The 19,128-nt window shown below is 57.4% G+C and overlaps 6 protein-coding genes across 6 annotated transcripts; 5 read left to right on the top strand and 1 right to left on the bottom strand.

Annotated features, from left to right (window-relative positions):
* Nucleotides 1–21: 21 nt before the first annotated feature.
* CONPUDRAFT_84309 (zf-PARP-domain-containing protein) lies at nucleotides 22–1,463 on the bottom strand. The gene is made up of 7 exons (XM_007774321.1): nucleotides 1,343–1,463; nucleotides 1,261–1,278; nucleotides 1,144–1,210; nucleotides 776–1,088; nucleotides 583–717; nucleotides 419–532; nucleotides 22–366 (listed from the first exon to the last, which is right to left on the bottom strand). The coding sequence occupies exons 1-7, from the start codon at nucleotides 1,419–1,421 to the stop codon at nucleotides 262–264; spliced, it is 831 nt and encodes a 276-aa protein (XP_007772511.1). The 5' UTR covers nucleotides 1,422–1,463; the 3' UTR covers nucleotides 22–261.
* A 603-nt stretch (nucleotides 1,464–2,066) lies between these two features.
* Nucleotides 2,067–2,654, top strand: CONPUDRAFT_84308 (uncharacterized protein; the record flags this gene model as incomplete). The annotated part of the gene is made up of 3 exons (XM_007774320.1): nucleotides 2,067–2,345; nucleotides 2,409–2,486; nucleotides 2,540–2,654. Coding segments are annotated over exons 1-3 (279 nt in total), but the record flags the coding sequence as incomplete, so codon positions are not given.
* A 476-nt stretch (nucleotides 2,655–3,130) lies between these two features.
* CONPUDRAFT_168081 (prolyl aminopeptidase) lies at nucleotides 3,131–4,357 on the top strand. The gene is made up of 3 exons (XM_007774319.1): nucleotides 3,131–3,143; nucleotides 3,194–3,881; nucleotides 3,945–4,357. The coding sequence occupies exons 2-3, from the start codon at nucleotides 3,211–3,213 to the stop codon at nucleotides 4,195–4,197; spliced, it is 924 nt and encodes a 307-aa protein (XP_007772509.1). The 5' UTR covers nucleotides 3,131–3,143; nucleotides 3,194–3,210; the 3' UTR covers nucleotides 4,198–4,357.
* A 4,291-nt stretch (nucleotides 4,358–8,648) lies between these two features.
* On the top strand, nucleotides 8,649–12,446 carry CONPUDRAFT_129220 (WD40 repeat-like protein). The gene is made up of 12 exons (XM_007774318.1): nucleotides 8,649–8,772; nucleotides 8,834–9,125; nucleotides 9,189–9,274; nucleotides 9,334–9,619; nucleotides 9,672–9,813; nucleotides 9,864–10,042; nucleotides 10,111–11,051; nucleotides 11,122–11,272; nucleotides 11,337–11,435; nucleotides 11,499–12,089; nucleotides 12,149–12,237; nucleotides 12,289–12,446. The coding sequence occupies exons 1-12, from the start codon at nucleotides 8,736–8,738 to the stop codon at nucleotides 12,366–12,368; spliced, it is 2,973 nt and encodes a 990-aa protein (XP_007772508.1). The 5' UTR covers nucleotides 8,649–8,735; the 3' UTR covers nucleotides 12,369–12,446.
* A 336-nt stretch (nucleotides 12,447–12,782) lies between these two features.
* Nucleotides 12,783–14,204, top strand: CONPUDRAFT_129217 (uncharacterized protein). Its single transcript, XM_007774317.1, has 11 exons — nucleotides 12,783–12,836; nucleotides 12,889–12,917; nucleotides 12,971–13,111; nucleotides 13,197–13,237; nucleotides 13,306–13,395; nucleotides 13,453–13,499; nucleotides 13,555–13,565; nucleotides 13,625–13,727; nucleotides 13,783–13,883; nucleotides 13,933–13,999; nucleotides 14,058–14,204. Exons 1-11 carry the CDS (start codon nucleotides 12,810–12,812, stop codon nucleotides 14,118–14,120), a joined length of 720 nt encoding a protein of 239 aa, XP_007772507.1. The 5' UTR covers nucleotides 12,783–12,809; the 3' UTR covers nucleotides 14,121–14,204.
* An 839-nt stretch (nucleotides 14,205–15,043) lies between these two features.
* Nucleotides 15,044–19,128, top strand: CONPUDRAFT_157324 (uncharacterized protein; the record flags this gene model as incomplete). Its single annotated transcript, XM_007774316.1, has 8 exons — nucleotides 15,044–15,130; nucleotides 15,267–16,778; nucleotides 16,835–16,990; nucleotides 17,045–17,200; nucleotides 17,253–18,202; nucleotides 18,251–18,328; nucleotides 18,385–18,842; nucleotides 18,908–19,128. 8 exons carry the CDS (start codon nucleotides 15,044–15,046, stop codon nucleotides 19,126–19,128), a joined length of 3,618 nt encoding a protein of 1,205 aa, XP_007772506.1.

Below are 19,128 nucleotides of genomic sequence, written 5' to 3'. Positions count from 1 at the left end.
TTTTGCATTTGGTTGGGGGTTATCTCGACTCCCAGAAGGATGCACGGAGTGACGACAGACACTATATGACATTGGTAACATACTAGCTCAGTCCAACGGGAATACAATCTACAAATCACTGCAAATTTAGGCTAGACACAGTAAATGACGGGTAACGATAACAAGGGCTTGGTGATCACAATGTGAGACAGAACGAGGACGACAAATTTGAGGCAAGAGCGGGATGTATCAAGGCAGAATCTTTGGTCTAGGAAAGATGAATTACTCGTCGTAGTCCTCCTCAACTTCGACGACTCTTGATTTCTTTGCCCGAGATGAAGGCGGCTTGGAAACCTTGGGCTTGGGCTTGGGCTTCGAGGCGGGCCGCTATGGACACATACTGAGTATAGAGCTGAACAACAACCGCCATATGACTTACCTTGCGCTTCTTACCCGTCTCCTCCTCCTCGGTCAGATGGGCCTCTACCTCCTCATCGTCTTCGACACCGACAAGCTCATCGCCGAAGTCTTCTCCAGACTCCTCAGAATCAGCCTGCTATACGCTCAGTGACAGGCATGACGAAGATGATTCACAAGACATACCTTCTTCTTCTTAGGGGCGCGTTTCTTAACGGGAGCTTTCTCCTTCTTAGCGGCGGGCTTCTTCGCCGCGGAACGCTTCTTGGGCTTTTCGTCCTCAGTAACGGCCTCAGCATCAGAAACAGCAGCAGCAGCTTTCTGAGCGTACGGTCAGCTCGAGGAATGTGAGGAGGAACAGAGAAAAAACGGAACGTACTTTAGCACGAGGCTTGCGAGCAGCGGGTTTCTTGGGCTTCTCGTCATCCTCGTCCTCGTCCTTCTTTTTCCTGGGCGCGCGTTTCTTCTTGGGCTTCTCCTCTTCCTCCTCCTCCTCCTCGCCATTGTCGGGCTTCCTAGCGGTCTCGGGAATGTCTTCGTCGGCAACCTTGCCGTCATCCCAGGCTTTGCGGATCCGTTCCTGGTCCTCGTCCTTTAAGTCTTCGTAGCCATCGAGCTCATCAGCCGACTCGAAGCTGTTTTTCATGTTGCTAATAATCTTGGTCGTCGTACATCCCCAGTGACGCCACGCGCTGTACATTGGTTGTCAAGATGAGCTAGAGTCATTATATGGCGAAGGACGCGTACAAAGACGTGTTTCCGCGGAAATCGACGATAGAGCCTAGACGTAGCTCACCCTTGCCAATAGTGTTGCCTAAATTCGCGTTAGCATCATGTATTCATTTCGCGCAGCATGCCACATACCAGCACAAGGCTTGGGACCTGCATAATAAAATAGACGCCGTTGAGCACGCCGCCTCATCGCTGAGTAAACCATGGAGCGCACCTTTACACTTGGCGCGTGCAGAGGACGCGTATTCCAGGCGATAACCGCTCTTCTTACCGCTGCCCTCGGTGTCCGACATGATTTCTTTGCTTGTGGGGGATTGGGAGGGTGTGTGTGGTGGACGGGAAGGGAAATTAGGTGGTTCGCCTGTATGGAATGGGTTTTGTTGAAACCGCCTCTGCCTTCAAAGTCCGCTCTTGCCTGCCACACAACGCACGGACCCGGGTTCGTCCTGTGCGACTACTTCCGTAATTATGACATCGTTTATTCCGCGAGATTCCGCCCAAGAAGCCCTTATTTTTGGCCTGGTGATGCTGACGCGAAGTGGTGTTGCTAATGCAAAAGTACTAGCCAAGACGCGTCGGCTCGAACGGTCGGTTGGAGCTCTCGTTTCTGTCCCTTGCCACGCACGCTCGATATGGATGGTGTCGTCCAGCTACGCTCCCTCTTTCTGACCTTTTGCTTCCGTCTCCGAGAATCTGCTGACATGAAGTATTTCACAGAGCGCATACTAATACACGAGTGGCCGTTGGTGGATGGCCATCGAATTGCACTGACGTCGACCGAGGCTTGGATGGCATCTAGCCTCCATTGACAGGACGATTAGGGTTAGGGTCTCTCACTTTTGGCTCCTATCTATGCCTCGTCCCGCTCGAGCATGCGCATCGTCATTTTGCTCCTATATCTGTGTCTGACGTCTTTCTTGGTACACTCCAATGTGACGATTTAGACCGCCAAGTCAGAGCTATAAAATGGAGAGTCAGACCTATAAAATGGAGACGGCGTCTTGAAACACTTGGTCTCCTGCAATTCTCATTCAGTCTTCTCTCGCTATCACCGTAAGGAAACGCCACCGACCTCCTACGATCCAACGATGTCACAGTGCCAGGTTTGCCACGAATCTCTCCCCAAATATCTGGTCGAAGGGGACCAGGCTTCGAAGGTTCACCTGTGCTGCGCAATCTGCAACCGTCGATTCTTTAACGTGACCTCGCTTCAAACCGTAAGCGTCTTCCTCTCCTTGTCAATTGGGATTAGCCATGCTGACCGCACGGCGCAATGGTAGCACTACATCTTGTCGTCCCATCACCACTACTGCTCCATGTGCGCAAAAGATTTCAAGAATGAAGGTGGCTTGAAACTGGTGAGCTCCCTACCATGTTCGTCAGGACCCTTGATCTTTGACGACGTCCCTAGCACCGCCAATACGCGTTGGCTCATCGCAGTGAGTCACAAGGCGAATTTGATGATGAATATCCTCCCGTGGGCTGGGAAGACCGACTCAGTGGTCTGCTGATATCTGAAGCACAGCACCCCCACGCTCTCCGAAGCCGACCTTAGTAAATGGCCTTCCTCCGCAGACGACTATTTGTGCGTGGCCACACCCGCCGATGTCTTTGATTCACACCCCCGATTCCCGTTCTCGAACATAAATACCGACTATTTTCAACTGGTATAGGGCACTAATTGACTGTATCCCACACAATTAGAATCGCGTTATACACCACATTTTATGTAGAATTTCCTATTCATCAGTGCTTTGCGATATCCGAAGTTCGTGCAACTCGAAAGCCATCGAGGTAACTGGTCATTTCTTACATGAAACGGAGGTCTGCCAAATGGGAATGCGCTCGCGGATGTTTATATACAAGATGTATCGGTACCGTTCTCACCGCTACCTTATTACCTTGCGAGTCATGCTGACCACCATGTTTCACGCATGCGCAACCGGGTCGGCTAGTGAACATTTAAGCAGAACGCTGCTCTGAATTGCATCATAACCCGCTCCGACCAAAGCTCAGTTAGTCAATCACCTCGATCAATCAATATCGTTGATAAAGCAACGGCTAGCTACCTCTCGTACAGACATGGCCCCTCTACGTACAGTTGAAGGCGAGGCCGACTTCAGCGTCCCCGCAGCCGGCAAGCCTTGCAAGACCTGGTACAAAGTCTACGGCGATCTATCGGACCGCTCGGTCACCCCTACCGTGGTTCTCCACGGTGGCCCCGGGTTCCCACACTGGTACGTCGAGCCCATCGCTGGCATCGCCTACCGCTTCTCCATGCCAGTGGTCATCTACGACCAGCTCGGCTGCGGACTTTCCACGCACCTTCCCGAGAAGAAAGGCGACACCGACTTCTGGACGGTGCAGCTCTTCATCGATGAACTGCACAACCTCCTGAGGCACCTTGGGATCCAGGGCGGGTACAACATCCTGGGCCATTCGTGGGGCGGGATGCTCGCGGCCTCGTTTGCGGTGCAGAAGCCGAAGGGGCTCCGGAAGCTCGTGATTTCCTCATCGCCAGCGAGCATGGCGCTGTTCGTAGAGGGGTGCGCGGAGCTGCGGAAGGCACTGCCCCCTGGCGTGCAGGACGCGCTGAATAGGCACGAGGCGGCTGGAACGACCGACAGTGAGGATTACAAGGAGTCATGCGAGGCGTTTGGCGTGCGGCACGAATGTCGGATACGCCCCAAGCCCGATGTTGAGGAGAAGTCAGAGGAGAGTATGGGCGCAGATCCGACTGTGTATCTCACCATGTGAGCGGTCCTCATGCATTGCGTCCCATCCACCTGTTTCTGAGCACTGAGATTCGCGCGTAGGAACGGTCCCTCTGAGTTCTACATCACGGGCTCGCTGAAGACCTTTGACCTGTCGTCCGAGTTGCACAACATTGAAGTGCCCACCTTGCTCACAAACGGTCGCTACGACGAGGTGCAGGATCTATCGATCTCCCCCTTCTTTGAGCAGATACGGCAGGTCAAGTGGGTGCAGTTCGCGGAGTCCGCGCATGTTGCGCACATTGAAGAGACGGAGCGATATCTGGACGTCGTGGGCCGTTTCTTGGTCCACTAGCAGCCTAGCGCACCTAGTATGATAGTATAATGATAAATATCTGCATGTTTAACTCCAGTGAAGTGTGGTGGTTGGCATAGGTTGCACGTAAGACTGAAGGGTATGTTTGACGAAGGACTCATGGGTTCCAACGCGAGAAATTATATATGTTCCCACGACTCTTGTTCCATACGCTCACTCACACCGTCGATAGGCTTGACTTTCCACGCCGAAAATCTAGAGAGAGAGCATTCATCTGTCTCAATATCCTATGCAATGGACGCTGCCAAAGAAAATGAAACGTCCCTAACGAAAGGCTGAAAGGGCATTTCAGAAAACTTCCAAAAGTCGGTCGTACGCAACGGCACGTCATCCGCTATCGTCCTCCATTTCGTACTGCGGACCTTTGCTTATGCATAAGGCTTTTCAGGCGATTCAACTCTGAATTTGGCTCCGAGCCCCTCTGGCTTCCCCTTGGGATGCTTATGTTGGCAAACATGAAACGCTACTGCGCCATCTTTCACCTCCTTTCTATGATTCTAGCAATTCTGCGCCTCTCGATTACTGATGAGAATTACTGCCCCTCTTTTCCATTCATTCGGCATCACTGACAGCGTTCTTCACGAAACGGCCAGCCGACTGCGCGCCGGAAGGAACACACAGTGGTGGCGATCTCGAGCCCGCGTCGGGCGAAGGTGGATTGTCAATGTACCTCCTCTCTGCTCCAAAGGTTTGGGGGCTGGTATAAAACCCTGAGAGATGCTTCCGTTAATGATCATCGACCAGTTCATCCGCTCGATCCGCGACTTAACCTCTCAAAGACACCTACCGTCGCACCACCATGCCATCCACCAATGCATTCCCACTCGTCCTCGCCTTGGCCTCCGTCACCTTGACCGCCAACGGCTTCGTCATTCCTCGCCAGGCGACCGATCCAGACTTCACCGTAAGCCATCTTAACAACCCTTTTCTTCTCCTGAGAGTTGACTTATCTGTCTTCTTCAGGACTTCGGTGCCGGCGAATTTGCGAACGAGTTTCCTTCCACCGAATTCAACCTCAACGGGTTGCAGACGGTTACAACGGCTACACCTACTTCTACGGTTGCTGCCGTTCCCACCGTCGTCCCCACCAACACCTTCCCGCTCCAGTCCAGTGGCAACAGTGTCATATGGCCTGCTGGCTCGACGTACGACTGGACGGGTGGGCAAGACCCTGCCGCCGCCGGGAAGGCCGCTGCCACCTCCAGCCCAATCGCCCCCCAGAATGCCACGGTTCAGCCTCTGACCAGCCAGGCTTCCGGCTCTGCTGTAGCGGCCGCGCCGACGTTAGTCCCAGCCGTTGAGAGCGCTCCCCCCGTCTCCAGTAGCCCCACCAGCAGCTCTGGCGCTGCCGCGCCTGCTGGCACTACCAGCGCTCAGACCGGGTCGGTCGCACGTAGACAAGCTCCCAGCTCCGCTGCGGCAACTGCTCAAACATCGGCTGCTGTACCCCTTTCCATTTTAGCTAGCAACAGTACCGATACTTCCGCTCCTGCAGGTACTTCTGGTACCCAGAGTGCTGCTGTTGCGCGCAGGCAAGCCACTGGCTCTGCTGTGGCGCCGGCTACGGGTTCAGGGGCACCTCCCCTCTCCATTGTCGCCAGCAACGGCACTGATACGTCCGCGCCTACCGCCACATCTGGTGCTCAGACCGCTTCGGTTGTGCGCAGGCAAGCCTCTGCTTCGGCTACGGCTCCCGCTGAAGGCTCGGCCCCGCCTAGCAGCAGCGGCCTTATCTTCCCTACCACTAGCTACGACTATACCGGCGGCCAAAACGCTACTGGGACTGGTGTTGCTACCACCGCTACGAGTGGTGCCCCTCCCCAGCGCCGTCAAAACTCTGGAAATAGCGCCGCATCTAGCGCTCCCTCAACGTACACGCCCCATAGCGGCTATCTGGTCCCCACGCAGACTGTAAATTGGTCTGGAGCTGGTCAGTCCGCTACCAGCGCCCATCCGACGGTGACCATTGCCGTCAACCGGTCGACGCCCCCCGCCGCGGATACTACTACCCCTACGGCCACAGACACTTCCACGCCGACGGCTACGGACACGTCTGCGGCTACGGGCACGGCTGCTGGCACTGATGCAGCTGCACCCGCTGCTACGGACACTTCAGCTGCTGCTGCTGCCGGTACCGACACGTCTGCCCCTACGGCGACAGACACATCGGTACCCACCGTCACAGTCACCGTCACAGACACGTCTACGCCCACGGCGGCAGATACATCGGCGCCCACCGACACCGCCGCCGCTTCCGACACTTCTTCGCCTACGGCGACGGATGCGTCTGCGCCTACCGACACTTCGGGCTCTGCGCCTACCGACACTTCGGGCTCTGCGCCTACCGACACCTCGGGCTCTGCGCCCACCGACACTTCGGGTTCAACTCCCACTGATACGTCGGGCTCCACGCCTACCGACACTTCGGGTTCGGCCCCCACTGACACGTCCGGCTCAGCACCTACCGACACTTCTGGTTCTGCGCCTACGGATACTTCGGGCTCCGCACCCACCGACACGTCAGGCTCCGCGCCCACGGACACTGCCGCCGCGGCGAACCCGTCAAACTCGCTCGCCGCCGTCCTGGACGAGCTGCCGACGGGCATTCTGCGGTTCTTGCCGACCGACTTGGGCGCGCCTGACAAAAACACCGGCAGTAGCTCGAGCGGCGGGAACGGCGGTGGGAATGGTGGCGGCGGCCAGCGCAAGCGTGCGGCGCCGTTCTATCCTGTCCCGGAGCACAGGGTGTGTATTTCTTTCTGTGGCTGTTTCTATACGGTCGTTGACTTTGAGTAGACGCACTCTAAGCCCGAGGAAGGTCATCGTGGCAAGTATGATCATCACGGCAAGCCTTGGCCTGGACATCACGACCATGACAAGGTATGTGGATATTCTGAGCTGACGGGAGATATGGCGCTGATGCTGTTTTCAGAAGAAATTTGATCATCCGAAGAAGATAGACCACCACGACAAGCATGATGGCAAGGTTCGTACGCTTTCCAGATCACGGTGCATGTTTGCTCAACGTAATCTAGAAGGAAGGCCGCCACCCATGGTTTGGGCATCACGGCAAGAAGGAGGATCATCACAAGAGGGGTGACTACCACCACGATAATGATGACCACTACGACCAGGGCGATCATCACCACAAGCGGGGGGATCATAACGATGATAATGGCCACCACGGCGACTCTGGTGACCACCATAACGAGGGGGATCACCACCACAAGCGGGGGGATCATCACGACCACCACCACCACGACAATGATGCTGGCAAGGTTAGTACACTTTTCAATGCCAGATAATTGTCAACTCAACGAATGCAGAAGGAGGGACGCCGCCCATGGTTTGGTAACTCGAAGAAGCATGAACATCATGATAAGCACGATGGCAAGGTTTGTACTCTTTTCAGATATTGGTGAATGTCAGCTTAACGTAGACTAGAAGGAGGGTCGCCGTCCATGGTTCGGTCGTCACGGCAAGAAAGAGGATCATCACAAGAGGGATGACCACCACGACGATTCCGGTGACCACCACGACCAGGGCGATCATCACCACAAGAGGGGGGATCATCACGGCCATAAGGGTGGCCACCACGACATGAAGGACCATCACCACAAGCGCGGAGATGATCACGACGATAAGGGTGGTGATCACCACGACATGGGGGACTATCATGACAAGAGGGGAGACCACCACGACCACCACGATCACCATGATCATCATCACAAGAGGGGAGACCGTCACGATCACAAGGGCGATCATCATCACAAGGACGAGCATCACCACAAGAGGGGGGACTACCACGACGAGAAGGGTGACCACCACGACACCGAGGGTTATCACGACAAGAGGGGAGACTACCACGACCACCATGACCACCACGACCACCATGATCATCACCACAAGAGGGGGGACCACCACGACCACCACGATCACCATGATCATCACCACAAGAGGGGAGACCGTCACGAGCACAAAGGTGATCATCATCACAAGGACGAGCATCACCACAAGAGGGGGGACCACCACGATGAGAAGGGTGAACACCACGACACGGGGGGTCATCACGACAAGAGGGGAGAACACCGCGGCGACAACGGTGATCGCCAAGGCAGACAGTGAGTCTCCAGCATTCTTTTCTCTGTCTTTACCTTATACTCTCAAACAGCGATCACCACTAAACCGACGACGAAAAGATTGTTAGGGAAAAGATGCCTTCATAATTCGATTCCTGTGCCGATTATTATATTTCAAAAGACATTCTGATACACTTGAACGATTTGTAGCTTCATTATTTTGTTAGAACGCTGTTGTACGATATATTGCGTTGAATCAACTGTGCCTTGAACTCTTCTCTCTTCTCGTGTGATACATCAACTCGACTTTGTCTTGACAGGAGCTAATTCGAATCTTCGGGGCGTGGGAGTCGTTCACAGAGCGCAAATGGGAGTCTCTGACGTGCGCTTTCGAACTTTGTACCCCCCGAATTCTCACCGCAACTTCCGCCACGCGCGATGCGGTTCACCAAGCCCTCATGGGTCATTCACCAAGGCAAGTCCCTTCCTACCTCTTCCACACCCATGACCAACCTACCTTCACATTGACCACACAGACGTAACGACGCGGAACGACCCGCTGAGCGCGAAGCGCCTCTCCATCTTCTCCGTGCACGTCCACCCGGACGGCTCGCGCATCGCGACGGGCGGGCTCGACGCCAAGGTGCGCATATGGAGCACGAAGCCGATCCTCAACGAGACCTCGGAGCTCGCGAACCGCCCGCCCAAGTCGCTGTGCACGCTCAGCATGCACACGGGCCCTGTGCTCGTCGTCCGCTGGGCGCACTCGGGCCGCTGGCTCGCGAGCGGGAGCGACGACGAGATTGTGATGATTTGGGATTTGGACCCGTGAGTTTTGCTGTGTCGGGTTTGTTGACTTTACTGAATGGCTTCGCCCCTGACGCGGTACAGGTCTGGTAGGGGGAAGGTGTTTGGGTCGAACGAGGTGAATGTGGAGGGGTGGAAGCCGATGAAGCGGCTGCCGGGGCACGAGAGTGGTAGGTCTTCGGACATGCTTTCTCTCTCTGTGATATATGAAAATGACATCGCACTGCAGACGTGACGGACGTCGCATGGTCGCCAGAAGACCGCTATCTCGCGTCGGTCGGCCTGGACTCGCAGGTGATCGTGTGGTGCGGCTACACGCTCGAGCGGATACGCAAGCTCGACCAGCACCACGGTTTCGTCAAGGGCGTGTGCTGGGACCCCGTCGGCGAGTTCCTCGCGACGCAGTCGGACGACAAGTCGGTCAAGATATGGCGGACGACGGATTGGGAGCTGGAGGCGGAGATACGGAAGCCGTTTGAAGATTCGCCGGGGAGCACATTTTTCCGGAGACTAAGGTACGTATTATTCGACAGGAGCTACTTGCACGGGGTTGACTTGGCGATGCAGTTGGTCACCAGATGGCGCGCATATAACCGCGTCGAACGCGACGAACAACAAGGGATTTGTGTTTATTGCCGCTGTCATCACCCGGGGCTCTTGGACGTCGGAAATCAGCCTCGTTGGACATGAAAATACAGTAGAAGTAGCAGTACGCCTGTTCTATTCGTTGGTTCTCGCCTCTACTCATCACGAGACCAGTCATATAATCCCCATATCTTCCTCCGCAATCCCTCTCAACCCCTGGCCACAGCCAACATATGCTCCGTCGTCGCCCTCGGCGCAGACGACAGGTCCATCTCCATCTGGCAGACCAAGTCTGCCCGCCCGCTGATCGTCGCCCGCGAAGTGTTCGAGCGGCAAATCATGGACCTCAGCTGGTGCGTCCATACCTGTCCATACCCTCAGCCATTCGGCTTAGCTCAGGCCTCGTGCCGTACATATATAGGTCGTGGGACGGTCTTACCCTATACGCGGCCTCGTCTGACGGGACCATCGCCGTGTTCAATTTCGACCCCGACGAGCTCGAGGGCATCGCGCCGCACAGCGCACAGGAGCACTACCTCGCGAAATTCGGCTTCGTGTCTCCACCACTACCCGAGGGTTTCTCACACGGCGCCTCTGCGCTCGCGGACGCGGACGCGCAAAGACCGAGTGTCGCACGCATGACGCCGCCTCCCTCCCCTTCGCGCTCGCCCGATCGCGGGCAGTCTGTTGGCTTTGGCGGTGTTAACGGTGCCGGCGAGAGGATCAACACGCTTGTGGCTAAGCGGGGGAAGAATAAGAAACGGGTGCAGCCGATGCTCATGGCGAACGTGCCCTCTGCCTCGACCGCCGCGGCCCGCAGCAGCCACGCTGCCGCCGCCGCCGCCTCCACGTCCGCCCCCATGTCCAGCCGGGCCGAGATCAAAGTCCAGTCCCTCCCGCTCCCCACACACTCCTCGTCCATCAAATCGCGACACACGTCGGACTCGCATTCCGCGTCACCGCGCACCTCCACGCTCGGCTTCGGCGACGACATGGACATGGACGTGCCCATCGACGCGCTCGACACCGCAGGGTCGTCCCCGCACGGCAACAGCATCAGCATGAACAACAACAAGGGCAAGCGCAAGGCGTCCGTGCTCGACCTCGTCGACGAGCGCGGCGAGCGCCCGAGCAAGCCGCGCACGCTCGGCGGGGACCGCACGCGCGAGCCTGTCGTCGTTGTGCGCGAGCTTGCTTCGTCGGCGTCGGCGTCTTCGTATGCGGCGCCGGGGCCCTCTGTGCCGCATTATGCTGAGGGGGATGTTATGCTGCCTGTTGCACCGCTGATGAGCTATCTGAGCGCTAAGGTGGAGGGCACGGAGGACGTGTTGGAGGTGAGGAACGCCGAGGGGGGTGCTAGTGGTGCGTTGCTTCGCGTTTTGAGTGGCGTGGAACTGAAACTGAAATTGATTTGATTTGGTGTGGGGTGTAGGGTACAACGAGGTGATGTTCACGAGCGGGAAGCAGACGCAGTGGCTCGACTATCTGCCCTCGCCGGTGCTGGCGCTCGCTGTGTCGAGCTATTTCTGCGCGGTCGCGATGCACGATGGATCTGTGAATGTTTATTCGCATACGGGCCGGAGGTTCGTGTGCTTCCGCACGCTCGATTGCATTGCGACTAAACTAAATTCACTCGTTGATCAATAGGTTGATGCCTACACTGTGCCTCGGCTCGCCGTGCTCGGTGATGCACGGCTGCAAGGGCTCGCTCATGGTGCTCTCCGCATCTGGGCAGCTCACATCCATGTACGTCCTTCCCCATCCCCTCTTCAAGTTGATCGTGAACTCAATCGCACCCAATCGCATCAGAAACGTAAAGAAACAAACCGCGCACTTTCCGCCCGTCTCCGTCCGCCCCCTGCTCAACACGCCCAACAGCGCGATCGTCTCGGCCGCCGTACGGCCGAACGGCGTGCCCGTGCTGCAGTGCTCGAGCGGCGCGGCGCACGCGTACGACGCGCGGTTATGTGCGTGGACGAAGCTCAGCGAGCGGTGGTGGGCGGAGGGCTCGGACGCGTGGCAGGGGCGGCAGCGTTCTGGCCCCGCTTTGAGCGTGTCGTCGCGCGCCGTCGATAAGGGGGCGTTGGCGGCGGTGGAGAGTGCGCTTGCTGGTGCGGCTGAGGAGAATACAAGTCAGAGTCAGGCTGTTGGCGGCGGCGGGGGTGGTGGTGGTGGCGCGGAAGGAGGAAGGGGAGGGGCGGCGATCGCGGTGCGGCCCGAGTGGTGGGGTACGGCGCTGACGCTGGGTCATTTGGAGAGCAAGATGCATGCGGCGAGGGCGCTGGACAGTGCGGCGGAGTATAAGCAGGCGCTGCTGGTGTACACGAAGAAGATCGCGGATGAGGGATTCAGGGGCAAGGCGGAGGAGCTTATCAGGGAGTTTTATGGGCCGGTGTATTGGTGCGTTTTCATTTCGTCCCTTCTCATGTTTACGGTGATTGATTGATGATGGCTTGTAGGCGGCCTGGGCGGGAGGACGGGAGCTGGACGCCGTCTGTGCTTGGGTTCAGTAAACGAGACCTTTTGCGCGAGGTGTTGGGTATCTTTGGTGGGTTCCGTAGTGCTAGTCGCGGAACATTCCCTCGCTAACTTGCTACAGCGCGCAGCAAGACGCTGGCAAAGCTCGCTTTGGACTGGCAGGATACGCTCAAGAGGGCGGGTACTGATGAATTTGTGTGATGATGGTTTGGTTCTGCTGGTCGTTCTGTAACTTATGGTTTTACTTGCTACTGTACTTCTGATACTAGTATGATTGTTGCTCGGGGGCTGAGAACGTCCATGAAGCGGTTCGAGTGTGAAAACGGCCGGGTATGTCGCGGCAAGTAACGTGCGCCAAGTCGAAGAGAGTCGCGGTGAATCATATGTATGACAAGTTTTCTAATGAACGCTTACGGTGCGAATCACAAAGCGCGACCTTAATTTTTGATGTAGTGTGATTGCCTTGAGCGCGTCCGGTGACTGCGACCCACCGACAAGCCGTCGGGATGACCAATGCGCCCCTGTCCGTTCTCAGGCGGCGTGCCCAGTTGCCGAGCCAATGACGTGATCCAGTCGGTCTCGCGCGGTCTGAGGTCATATATAAACCTCCACCAACACAAGAAAGGGGCAAAGTCAAGCAACATGTCTAGCGGCATTATCATTCGCGAAGTGAGCTTACACAGCAACTAAACACGTATATACTCACTCATTCTATCTGCAGGTCACCAAAGACATCTGGACCTTCTCGCGGTACGTTGTCCTATCTTGACAACACACACTTCAAGTCCTGAACCTTCTACCAGCCCCTTTGCGCGTTACGGTGTCTTCCCTGTGGGCGGCCGCTCGACCGCCATCAAGCTCAGCGACGGCGACGTCTGGGTCCTCGCCTCCACGCCTTTGTGCGACCAGACCAAGGCAAAACTAGGCGAGCTGGGCAACGTCAAGTCCGTATCCATCTCTTCTCTTCTCTTCCCCCTTCCTCCCTCCCTCCCCTTTGCCCCTAGACACGTAGCTGAATGCATCCTCTAGATACATCATAGGCGCGGACCTGGTGCACAATCTGTACCTGGGTGAGTGGCGCGATTCGGTGCATGCATCCACAACGTGTCCGCTCATCTCACCTTGTATCGGGTCGTAGGGCAGTTCCAGAAGGCGTATCCGGATGCAAAGCTCATTGCACCCGAGGGCGTTATGGATCGGATCGATGAAAATCTCAGGTTCGATGGATGTACGTTGTCAGTGCTCAACCGGCTGGGCTGTTAATCTGACTATCATGGCGGCCTAGTGTTGGGAAGAGATCCACCGGACGCTTGGTACGGATTCGAGAACGATGCGAGTATTATTCAGCAGCATGCTTCGGTTTATCCGACTAACACATCCATCTTAGATAAAGTACTGGTTAGTGTGTAAACGGCTCCGAAAGCTACGTGTGGTATGGCTTACGCCCATACGTGTAGTTACTTCTCGGGTTTCAGCAACAGAGACGCCGCGTTCTTCCATCCTGCGTCAAAGACCATGGTCCAGGCGGATCTTCTGTTCAACCTCCCGGCCAAGGAACAGGCATGTCTGGGCAGGGAAAGGGTCGGGTATCGAGTGACTGATTGCTCTCCCGCAGTACTCCAAGACCTGGTCGCCTAACCCGTTCAAGTTCCTCCCTCTGAACCCATACTCGAGCGCGCACCGCAAGTTCGTGAACAGCCATCACGACCACGAAGAGTAAGCTCGCATACCCCGTCCCTATCCGTCTTCTCATACTGTTTTCTAGGAACATGCGCCGGGACGCTAAGACTGTCGCTTCCTGGGACTTTGACAGGGTCATTCCTTGCCACGGGGTATGCTCTAGTTCACCCTATCGCGCTTGAGCTGTTGCTGACTGAACCCCGATCTCAGGATGTGATTGAGACGGGGGGAAACGCTGCGTGGAGAGCGGCGTATCAAGACTTCCTCAACTAATAGCAACATAAGTAGTATTGTATTCGGTATCCATCTATCTATCTATTCCTGGCTCGGCCTGCGATGTTATAATCTACCACAGCCCATTAATCTGACAAAGGGCGTTTGCGAATCACTGTCCGCAACGCAATCATTCGCTACGGGTCCCGGCGATGAGGCCTGGTGAAGGGCCTATAGCAGGCATGCATGTATATGCTTCGCTCCAGGTTAAGCTTCATTAAGCTTTTCATTAACGGGCAAAGTGGTGTCTGACTTGCCCTTTCGAACCCAGCGACATCAGCTTCGCTCCCTGCTGACTGGCTAATGCTAACGCGTAGCCCAGGGCACACAGCACATCCGACGCGGCTGACCGCGATCAGGGCCGCGGAGCCGGTGGATAGTGCTAGTAGGCTGCACTCAGTCGGCTTTCATTCCACTTCCACGTCAATGATACTGCTTAATGCTGTCGAAGGGACATACATGCCTCTTGCGTGCCGCAGATGGCCTCTCCAGGCAAGGCACGTGGCGCTCGTCTTGCGATCGCTGTGTGGCGAGCAGCACCGGGTCAACGAGGGGTGCATACAACTGCACTGTGGCTGCAGTGGCTGCAGCTGAAGCGGATGGTTTGTGGCACGTCCGGCTCCCCCATCGCCCCCTAACATTTCACCTCTCACGTAACAGATAGCGCCGGTGCGGGGCCAGGGGAGCTGGGCACCCGTGATGTGATATTAGGCGAGCCCGACATGAGGCAGGCTCATGGTGCCACCCGGGTGCCCAGGTCCCTTAAGAACGGGCGTTGCAGGGAACGGCTGGGTCTGCATTGTCATCATCTATCATCAACATCATCAACACTAACGTCGCAGGCTAGCTGGCTGGCTGGCACAATAGCGCAGCGCATTTCATCAACTCCTTGACGCTAGTTTCAGCTCGACCGTGACAGCATAATGCCGCAGCCTACGAAGGTGTACTGTGCGTTGTGTCCTGACGGCGCGAAGGCCGTGTGGTTCGCGGACAAGAAGGGGTTGCATCAGGTCAGTCCCAGTCCCAGTCCCCTCCCGTTCGTTTGCCGCTCAGCAGCAGTCTCCGTCCTTTCATTTTCTGTGTCTATGACTTCAATTCGGTTAACTGACATCTTGCTTTCCTACTCATTATGCTACGACACGACAGCATCTGACACAGGCGCACACCGGGAAGACAGCGTACGCGTGCGCGGAGTGCGGCGCGACGGGCTTCAAGGCGCCGCTCGACCTGCAGGCCCACGCGTCCGCGAAGCACCCCATGAACATCAAGTGCGAGCGCGCGGAGTGCCCGCTGCTTTTTAGCTCGCAGGCTAGATGCACCAGCCACGCGCGGGTGGTGCATCCCGCTCCTGTTCCCGTTCCCGCAACCGCACCCGTTCCTGCCTCAGCCCCCGTTCCCGCACCCGTCCCAGCTCCAGCTCCCACCCCAGCATCCGCACACAAACACGTCGAGGAAGAAGACCACACCTGCGCGCTCTGCGGCACACCCTTCCCGAGCGCGATCGCGCACGTCGCGCACATGAAGAGCAGCCACGCGGGCGCGCACCACGTCTGCGGCCTCGGCGGGTGTGCGCGCGCGTTCCGCACGAGCGCGGCACGGCAGCAGCATATCGCGGATGCGCATCCGCGCCGTGCGACGTGTGGGGTGTGTGGAGTGCCGTTTGTGGGGCCCGAGGTGCGTGAGGGGCATGTGCGGGCGAGGCATCCGTCGGCACCGCCTCTAGCTCCGTCGACGCCGCCGCCGCCACCTCCACAGCAACAGCAGAAGGCTGCGCCTGTTGTCAGGGTTGATACGAGGGTTGAGCCTGCGTTCAAGTGCGACGAGTGCGGCCCGAGTGGCAAGACGCTCGGAACCGCCGCGGCGCTCGCGCAGCACAAGAGCGCCGAGCACCGTTTCGCATGCGACGCGTGCACCGTTGTTCTATCGTCCTCCGTCGCACTCGCACAGCACACCGTCGACGCGCACCGCGTCCTCTGCGCGCACTGCGGGCTCTACCTCCGTAACGACAACGAGCTGCGCGCGCACCGCAAGGCCAAGCACCTCCGGTTCGAGTGCATGTCGTGCCGCGGCGCGGACTTTGCGTCCGCGGGGGAGCTCACCGCGCACCTCGAGGCGACGCACTACGTGCGCTGCGCGCAGTGCGGGCAGACGTTCGTGTCGCGGGAGGAGATGGAGCTGCACGTGGACCTCGTGCACTCGTTCCCGTGTGCGCTGTGCGAGGCGTATTTCGAGACGGAGGCGGAGCTCGCGGAGCATGGTGAGCGGGCGCACGACGCGGAGCGCTACCCGTGCGACCGGTGCGCGGAGAAGTTCGGGTCGCAGGCCGATCTGGATGCGCATGTCGGGCGGGAACACCCGCCGCCGCTGCCGATGTTCAGCTGCGGCTTCTGCGAGCTGCGCTTCGCTACGTTACAGCAGGCGGAGGAGCACGGGTACGCGGCGCACACGTGCGTGACGTGTCTGAAGACGGGCTTCCGGAGCCGCGACGCGCTGGAGGAGCACGTCGGGGAGCACCGGTACCCGTTCAGGTGCGGCGTGTGCGGGACGCGATACACGGAGGAGGAGGAGCTGTCGGAGCACTTTAGGCGCGTGCCGGATGTGCACCCCGTGTGTCCGCGGTGCGGGCTGGGGTTCGAGGCCGATGGGGATCTTGCGATGGTGAGTGGCCTTTCTCATATAGAGGGGTTCGGTCGCTGATTCGTTGTTGTGTGTAGCATGTTGAGTCGTTCCATCCTCGCATTCCTTGTGAGGTCTGCGATGGCGAGGTATTTGAGGCTGAGGATCTTCCGAGGCACTGGGTGACTTCGAGTAAACATCCGACTTGCTTCCGATGCTCAGAGGGCTTCCCGAGTCACCAGGCATTCATCGAGGTAGATGCAATATTATTTCTTGTCCGCTCGTCCGTCTCACAGTCTGGCTTTTAGCACGGTTCATACCAGCATCCAGACATGCATTGCATTCTTTGCCACTTCCAGTTTGATACAGTTGAGGGCCTAGAAAACCACGTCAAACATTTCTCAAAGCATCCACAGTGTGAAGTTTGCGGCGAGCGATTTCCCGACGAAGAGATGCTCCACCACGTACGTTCGGAGTCTATATCACTTGAATGGCTCGCTAACACAAAAATATTAGCATCTCGTCAAGGGCCACAGGCAGCCTTCCCTGGAACCAGACCACGTCAGACGCAGCTCGTGGCCCGAGTCTGTCGCTGCAACGTCGACGGCTCATGAGGATACACCATTCACCACGGCACCAGCCACTCCTCCGCAAGTCCGCAGGATAAGCCTGTCCATAAAGCAAGACAGCCCATCCTACGCGGCTGTAGTCCCGCTACCAGCCAGTGTGAGCCGCGCGTCGAGTCCAAGGTCTTTCCGTCGTGCGTCCTTGACCTCGTCCGGCACGAGAGCCTCCATAGGCGGTGTCGCCTCGCCCTTACGACGCGGCTCGCCGCTTGCGCGTGAGCAAGGCCGCCGGCTCTCGCTGTCTGGACTCGCCGATTCAGCTGTGATGAACATCGCAGCATCGTCACCGCTGTCCAACGTGGCGGATATCGCGACCCCCATCCCCGAGCGGCGATTCTCAGCAGCTAGCTACGGCGCTCGAAGCAACCCGTTCAACCCCGAGAACCGGCCGGAGACACCGCCAGGCTACTTTGACTCTCCTAGGCGCGTGTCGTCTTCGCCGAGGAGAATCGACTCTACGAATACGAGTGTCTCGAGCGTCAGCTCGCGTCGCGTGCCCAGGCTCGTGATTGACGACGATCACTCTACCTCCTCGGACGAGTCGGGTTCGCCTGTGTCTCCGGAGCTGACATCGCCGTCGGTGGGTCTTCCGGAAATAGAGCATGTCGCACCCACTCCGACTTCGGATGGAGGGTGGTCGGTGCCGTCTCGGACTCGGAGTAGCAGCAAGCTGTCATCTCCGACGCTCACCTCGGCTGCACCAGCCTCGAATGTTGCGCAGACGCAGATGCATAAGACATCAGCGTTTTATTCGCCCCAGGATTCGTCTGCTCAGGGTTCGACGGATGTAACAAGGATTACGATGCCGTCTTTGTCGCAGATAAAGGTTCCATATTCAAGGTAGGATATTCGCCGCTCTTCCTTCCTGCTTTACTGAAAATAAAATAGCCCTGGAAGGCCGCCGCGAAGCTTTATGCTACCCTCTCAATCGTATCTGACGGTGCCCCGCCGTTTCACTCGGCCAAGGTCCGTTTCACCGTTTTGCGTGTTTGCAGAATGAGACCTAATATACCACCCACCAGCTCTGTCTCTATCACACCCAGCTCTATCTCCCCGCAGTCGGCCGGTATACCCCTATCTGGCATGTCCCCTGGTGGAGGCATGACGCCTGTGACACCCGACTTCGTGCGCGAAGCTCGGGCGTACCTTGCCATCACAAACGGACCAGAGACTCGAATGCGGATGCAGGACGGGGCAGAGCACTCGGAGGCGCCTTCGGCGCCGAGGACCCCCCCTCCACGGACCCAGACTCCTCCCATGCCACTGAGCTCTGGTCTTTCCTCCCCTTATGTTGGCGAAGACAGCTACGGCTATCTTAATGGCGGGCAGCGCCGCGAGGTTCACTTTGAGGAGAGACTCGTGGATGAACGGTGGGATGCGTCGCAGTCTTACTCTCAATCGTCTGGCGTACCGTCGCCGACGTCAGCGTTGAGGTCTCCCATTAATATCCAGTTGTCGAGGGTGAACGGAAAAACGAACGGTGCGTGCCTTGATGACCTCCATGCCCTGAAGGGCGCTGAAGCTAGGTCATTAATGATCTTTCAGGTTCAAGTAAGCTCCCCAGATGGACCCCTCCAAAGAACGGCTGGAAAGCTAGCAATGGGTGGACGTACGACTCCTACCGCGTCGACCACGTTGGGTCACCACGGCACGAAGTTGAGAACGAATCTCCAGCCCGGTCGAAATTCATCTGTAGGCTTTGCAGCCAGGACGCCGGTGACAAACTAACGGCGACCATGTGCGGTCACTTGTTCTGCAACCCGTAA

Source organism: Coniophora puteana, assembly GCF_000271625.1.
Source record: "Coniophora puteana RWD-64-598 SS2 unplaced genomic scaffold CONPUscaffold_12, whole genome shotgun sequence".
Taxonomy (NCBI): Eukaryota; Fungi; Basidiomycota; class Agaricomycetes; order Boletales; family Coniophoraceae; genus Coniophora; species Coniophora puteana.
This window is presented reverse-complemented; position numbering and strand designations above follow the sequence as displayed.

Bases quoted from the DNA above. Each gene is read 5' to 3' on its own strand.
- CONPUDRAFT_84309 (XM_007774321.1), bottom strand. From the start codon at position 1,421: ATGTCGGACACCGAGGGCAGCGGTAAGAAGAGCGGTTATCGCCTGGAA. The intron at 1,089-1,143 runs GTACGCGTCCTT...ACCAATGTACAG, and splicing joins TTCCGCGGAAACACGTCTTT to CGCGTGGCGTCACTGGGGAT. The intron at 533-582 runs GTATGTCTTGTG...AGCGTATAGCAG, and splicing joins GCGCCCCTAAGAAGAAGAAG to GCTGATTCTGAGGAGTCTGG.
- CONPUDRAFT_129220 (XM_007774318.1), top strand. From the start codon at position 8,736: ATGCGGTTCACCAAGCCCTCATGGGTCATTCACCAAG. The intron at 10,043-10,110 runs GTGCGTCCATAC...GTACATATATAG, and splicing joins CAAATCATGGACCTCAGCTG to GTCGTGGGACGGTCTTACCC. The intron at 12,238-12,288 runs GTGGGTTCCGTA...AACTTGCTACAG, and splicing joins CGAGGTGTTGGGTATCTTTG to CGCGCAGCAAGACGCTGGCA.
- CONPUDRAFT_168081 (XM_007774319.1), top strand. From the start codon at position 3,211: ATGGCCCCTCTACGTACAGTTGAAGGCGAGGCCGACTTCAGCGTCCCC. The intron at 3,882-3,944 runs GTGAGCGGTCCT...ATTCGCGCGTAG, and splicing joins CCGACTGTGTATCTCACCAT to GAACGGTCCCTCTGAGTTCT.
- CONPUDRAFT_129217 (XM_007774317.1), top strand. From the start codon at position 12,810: ATGTCTAGCGGCATTATCATTCGCGAA. The intron at 13,238-13,305 runs GTGAGTGGCGCG...ATCGGGTCGTAG, and splicing joins GGTGCACAATCTGTACCTGG to GGCAGTTCCAGAAGGCGTAT. The intron at 14,000-14,057 runs GTATGCTCTAGT...CCCCGATCTCAG, and splicing joins GGGTCATTCCTTGCCACGGG to GATGTGATTGAGACGGGGGG.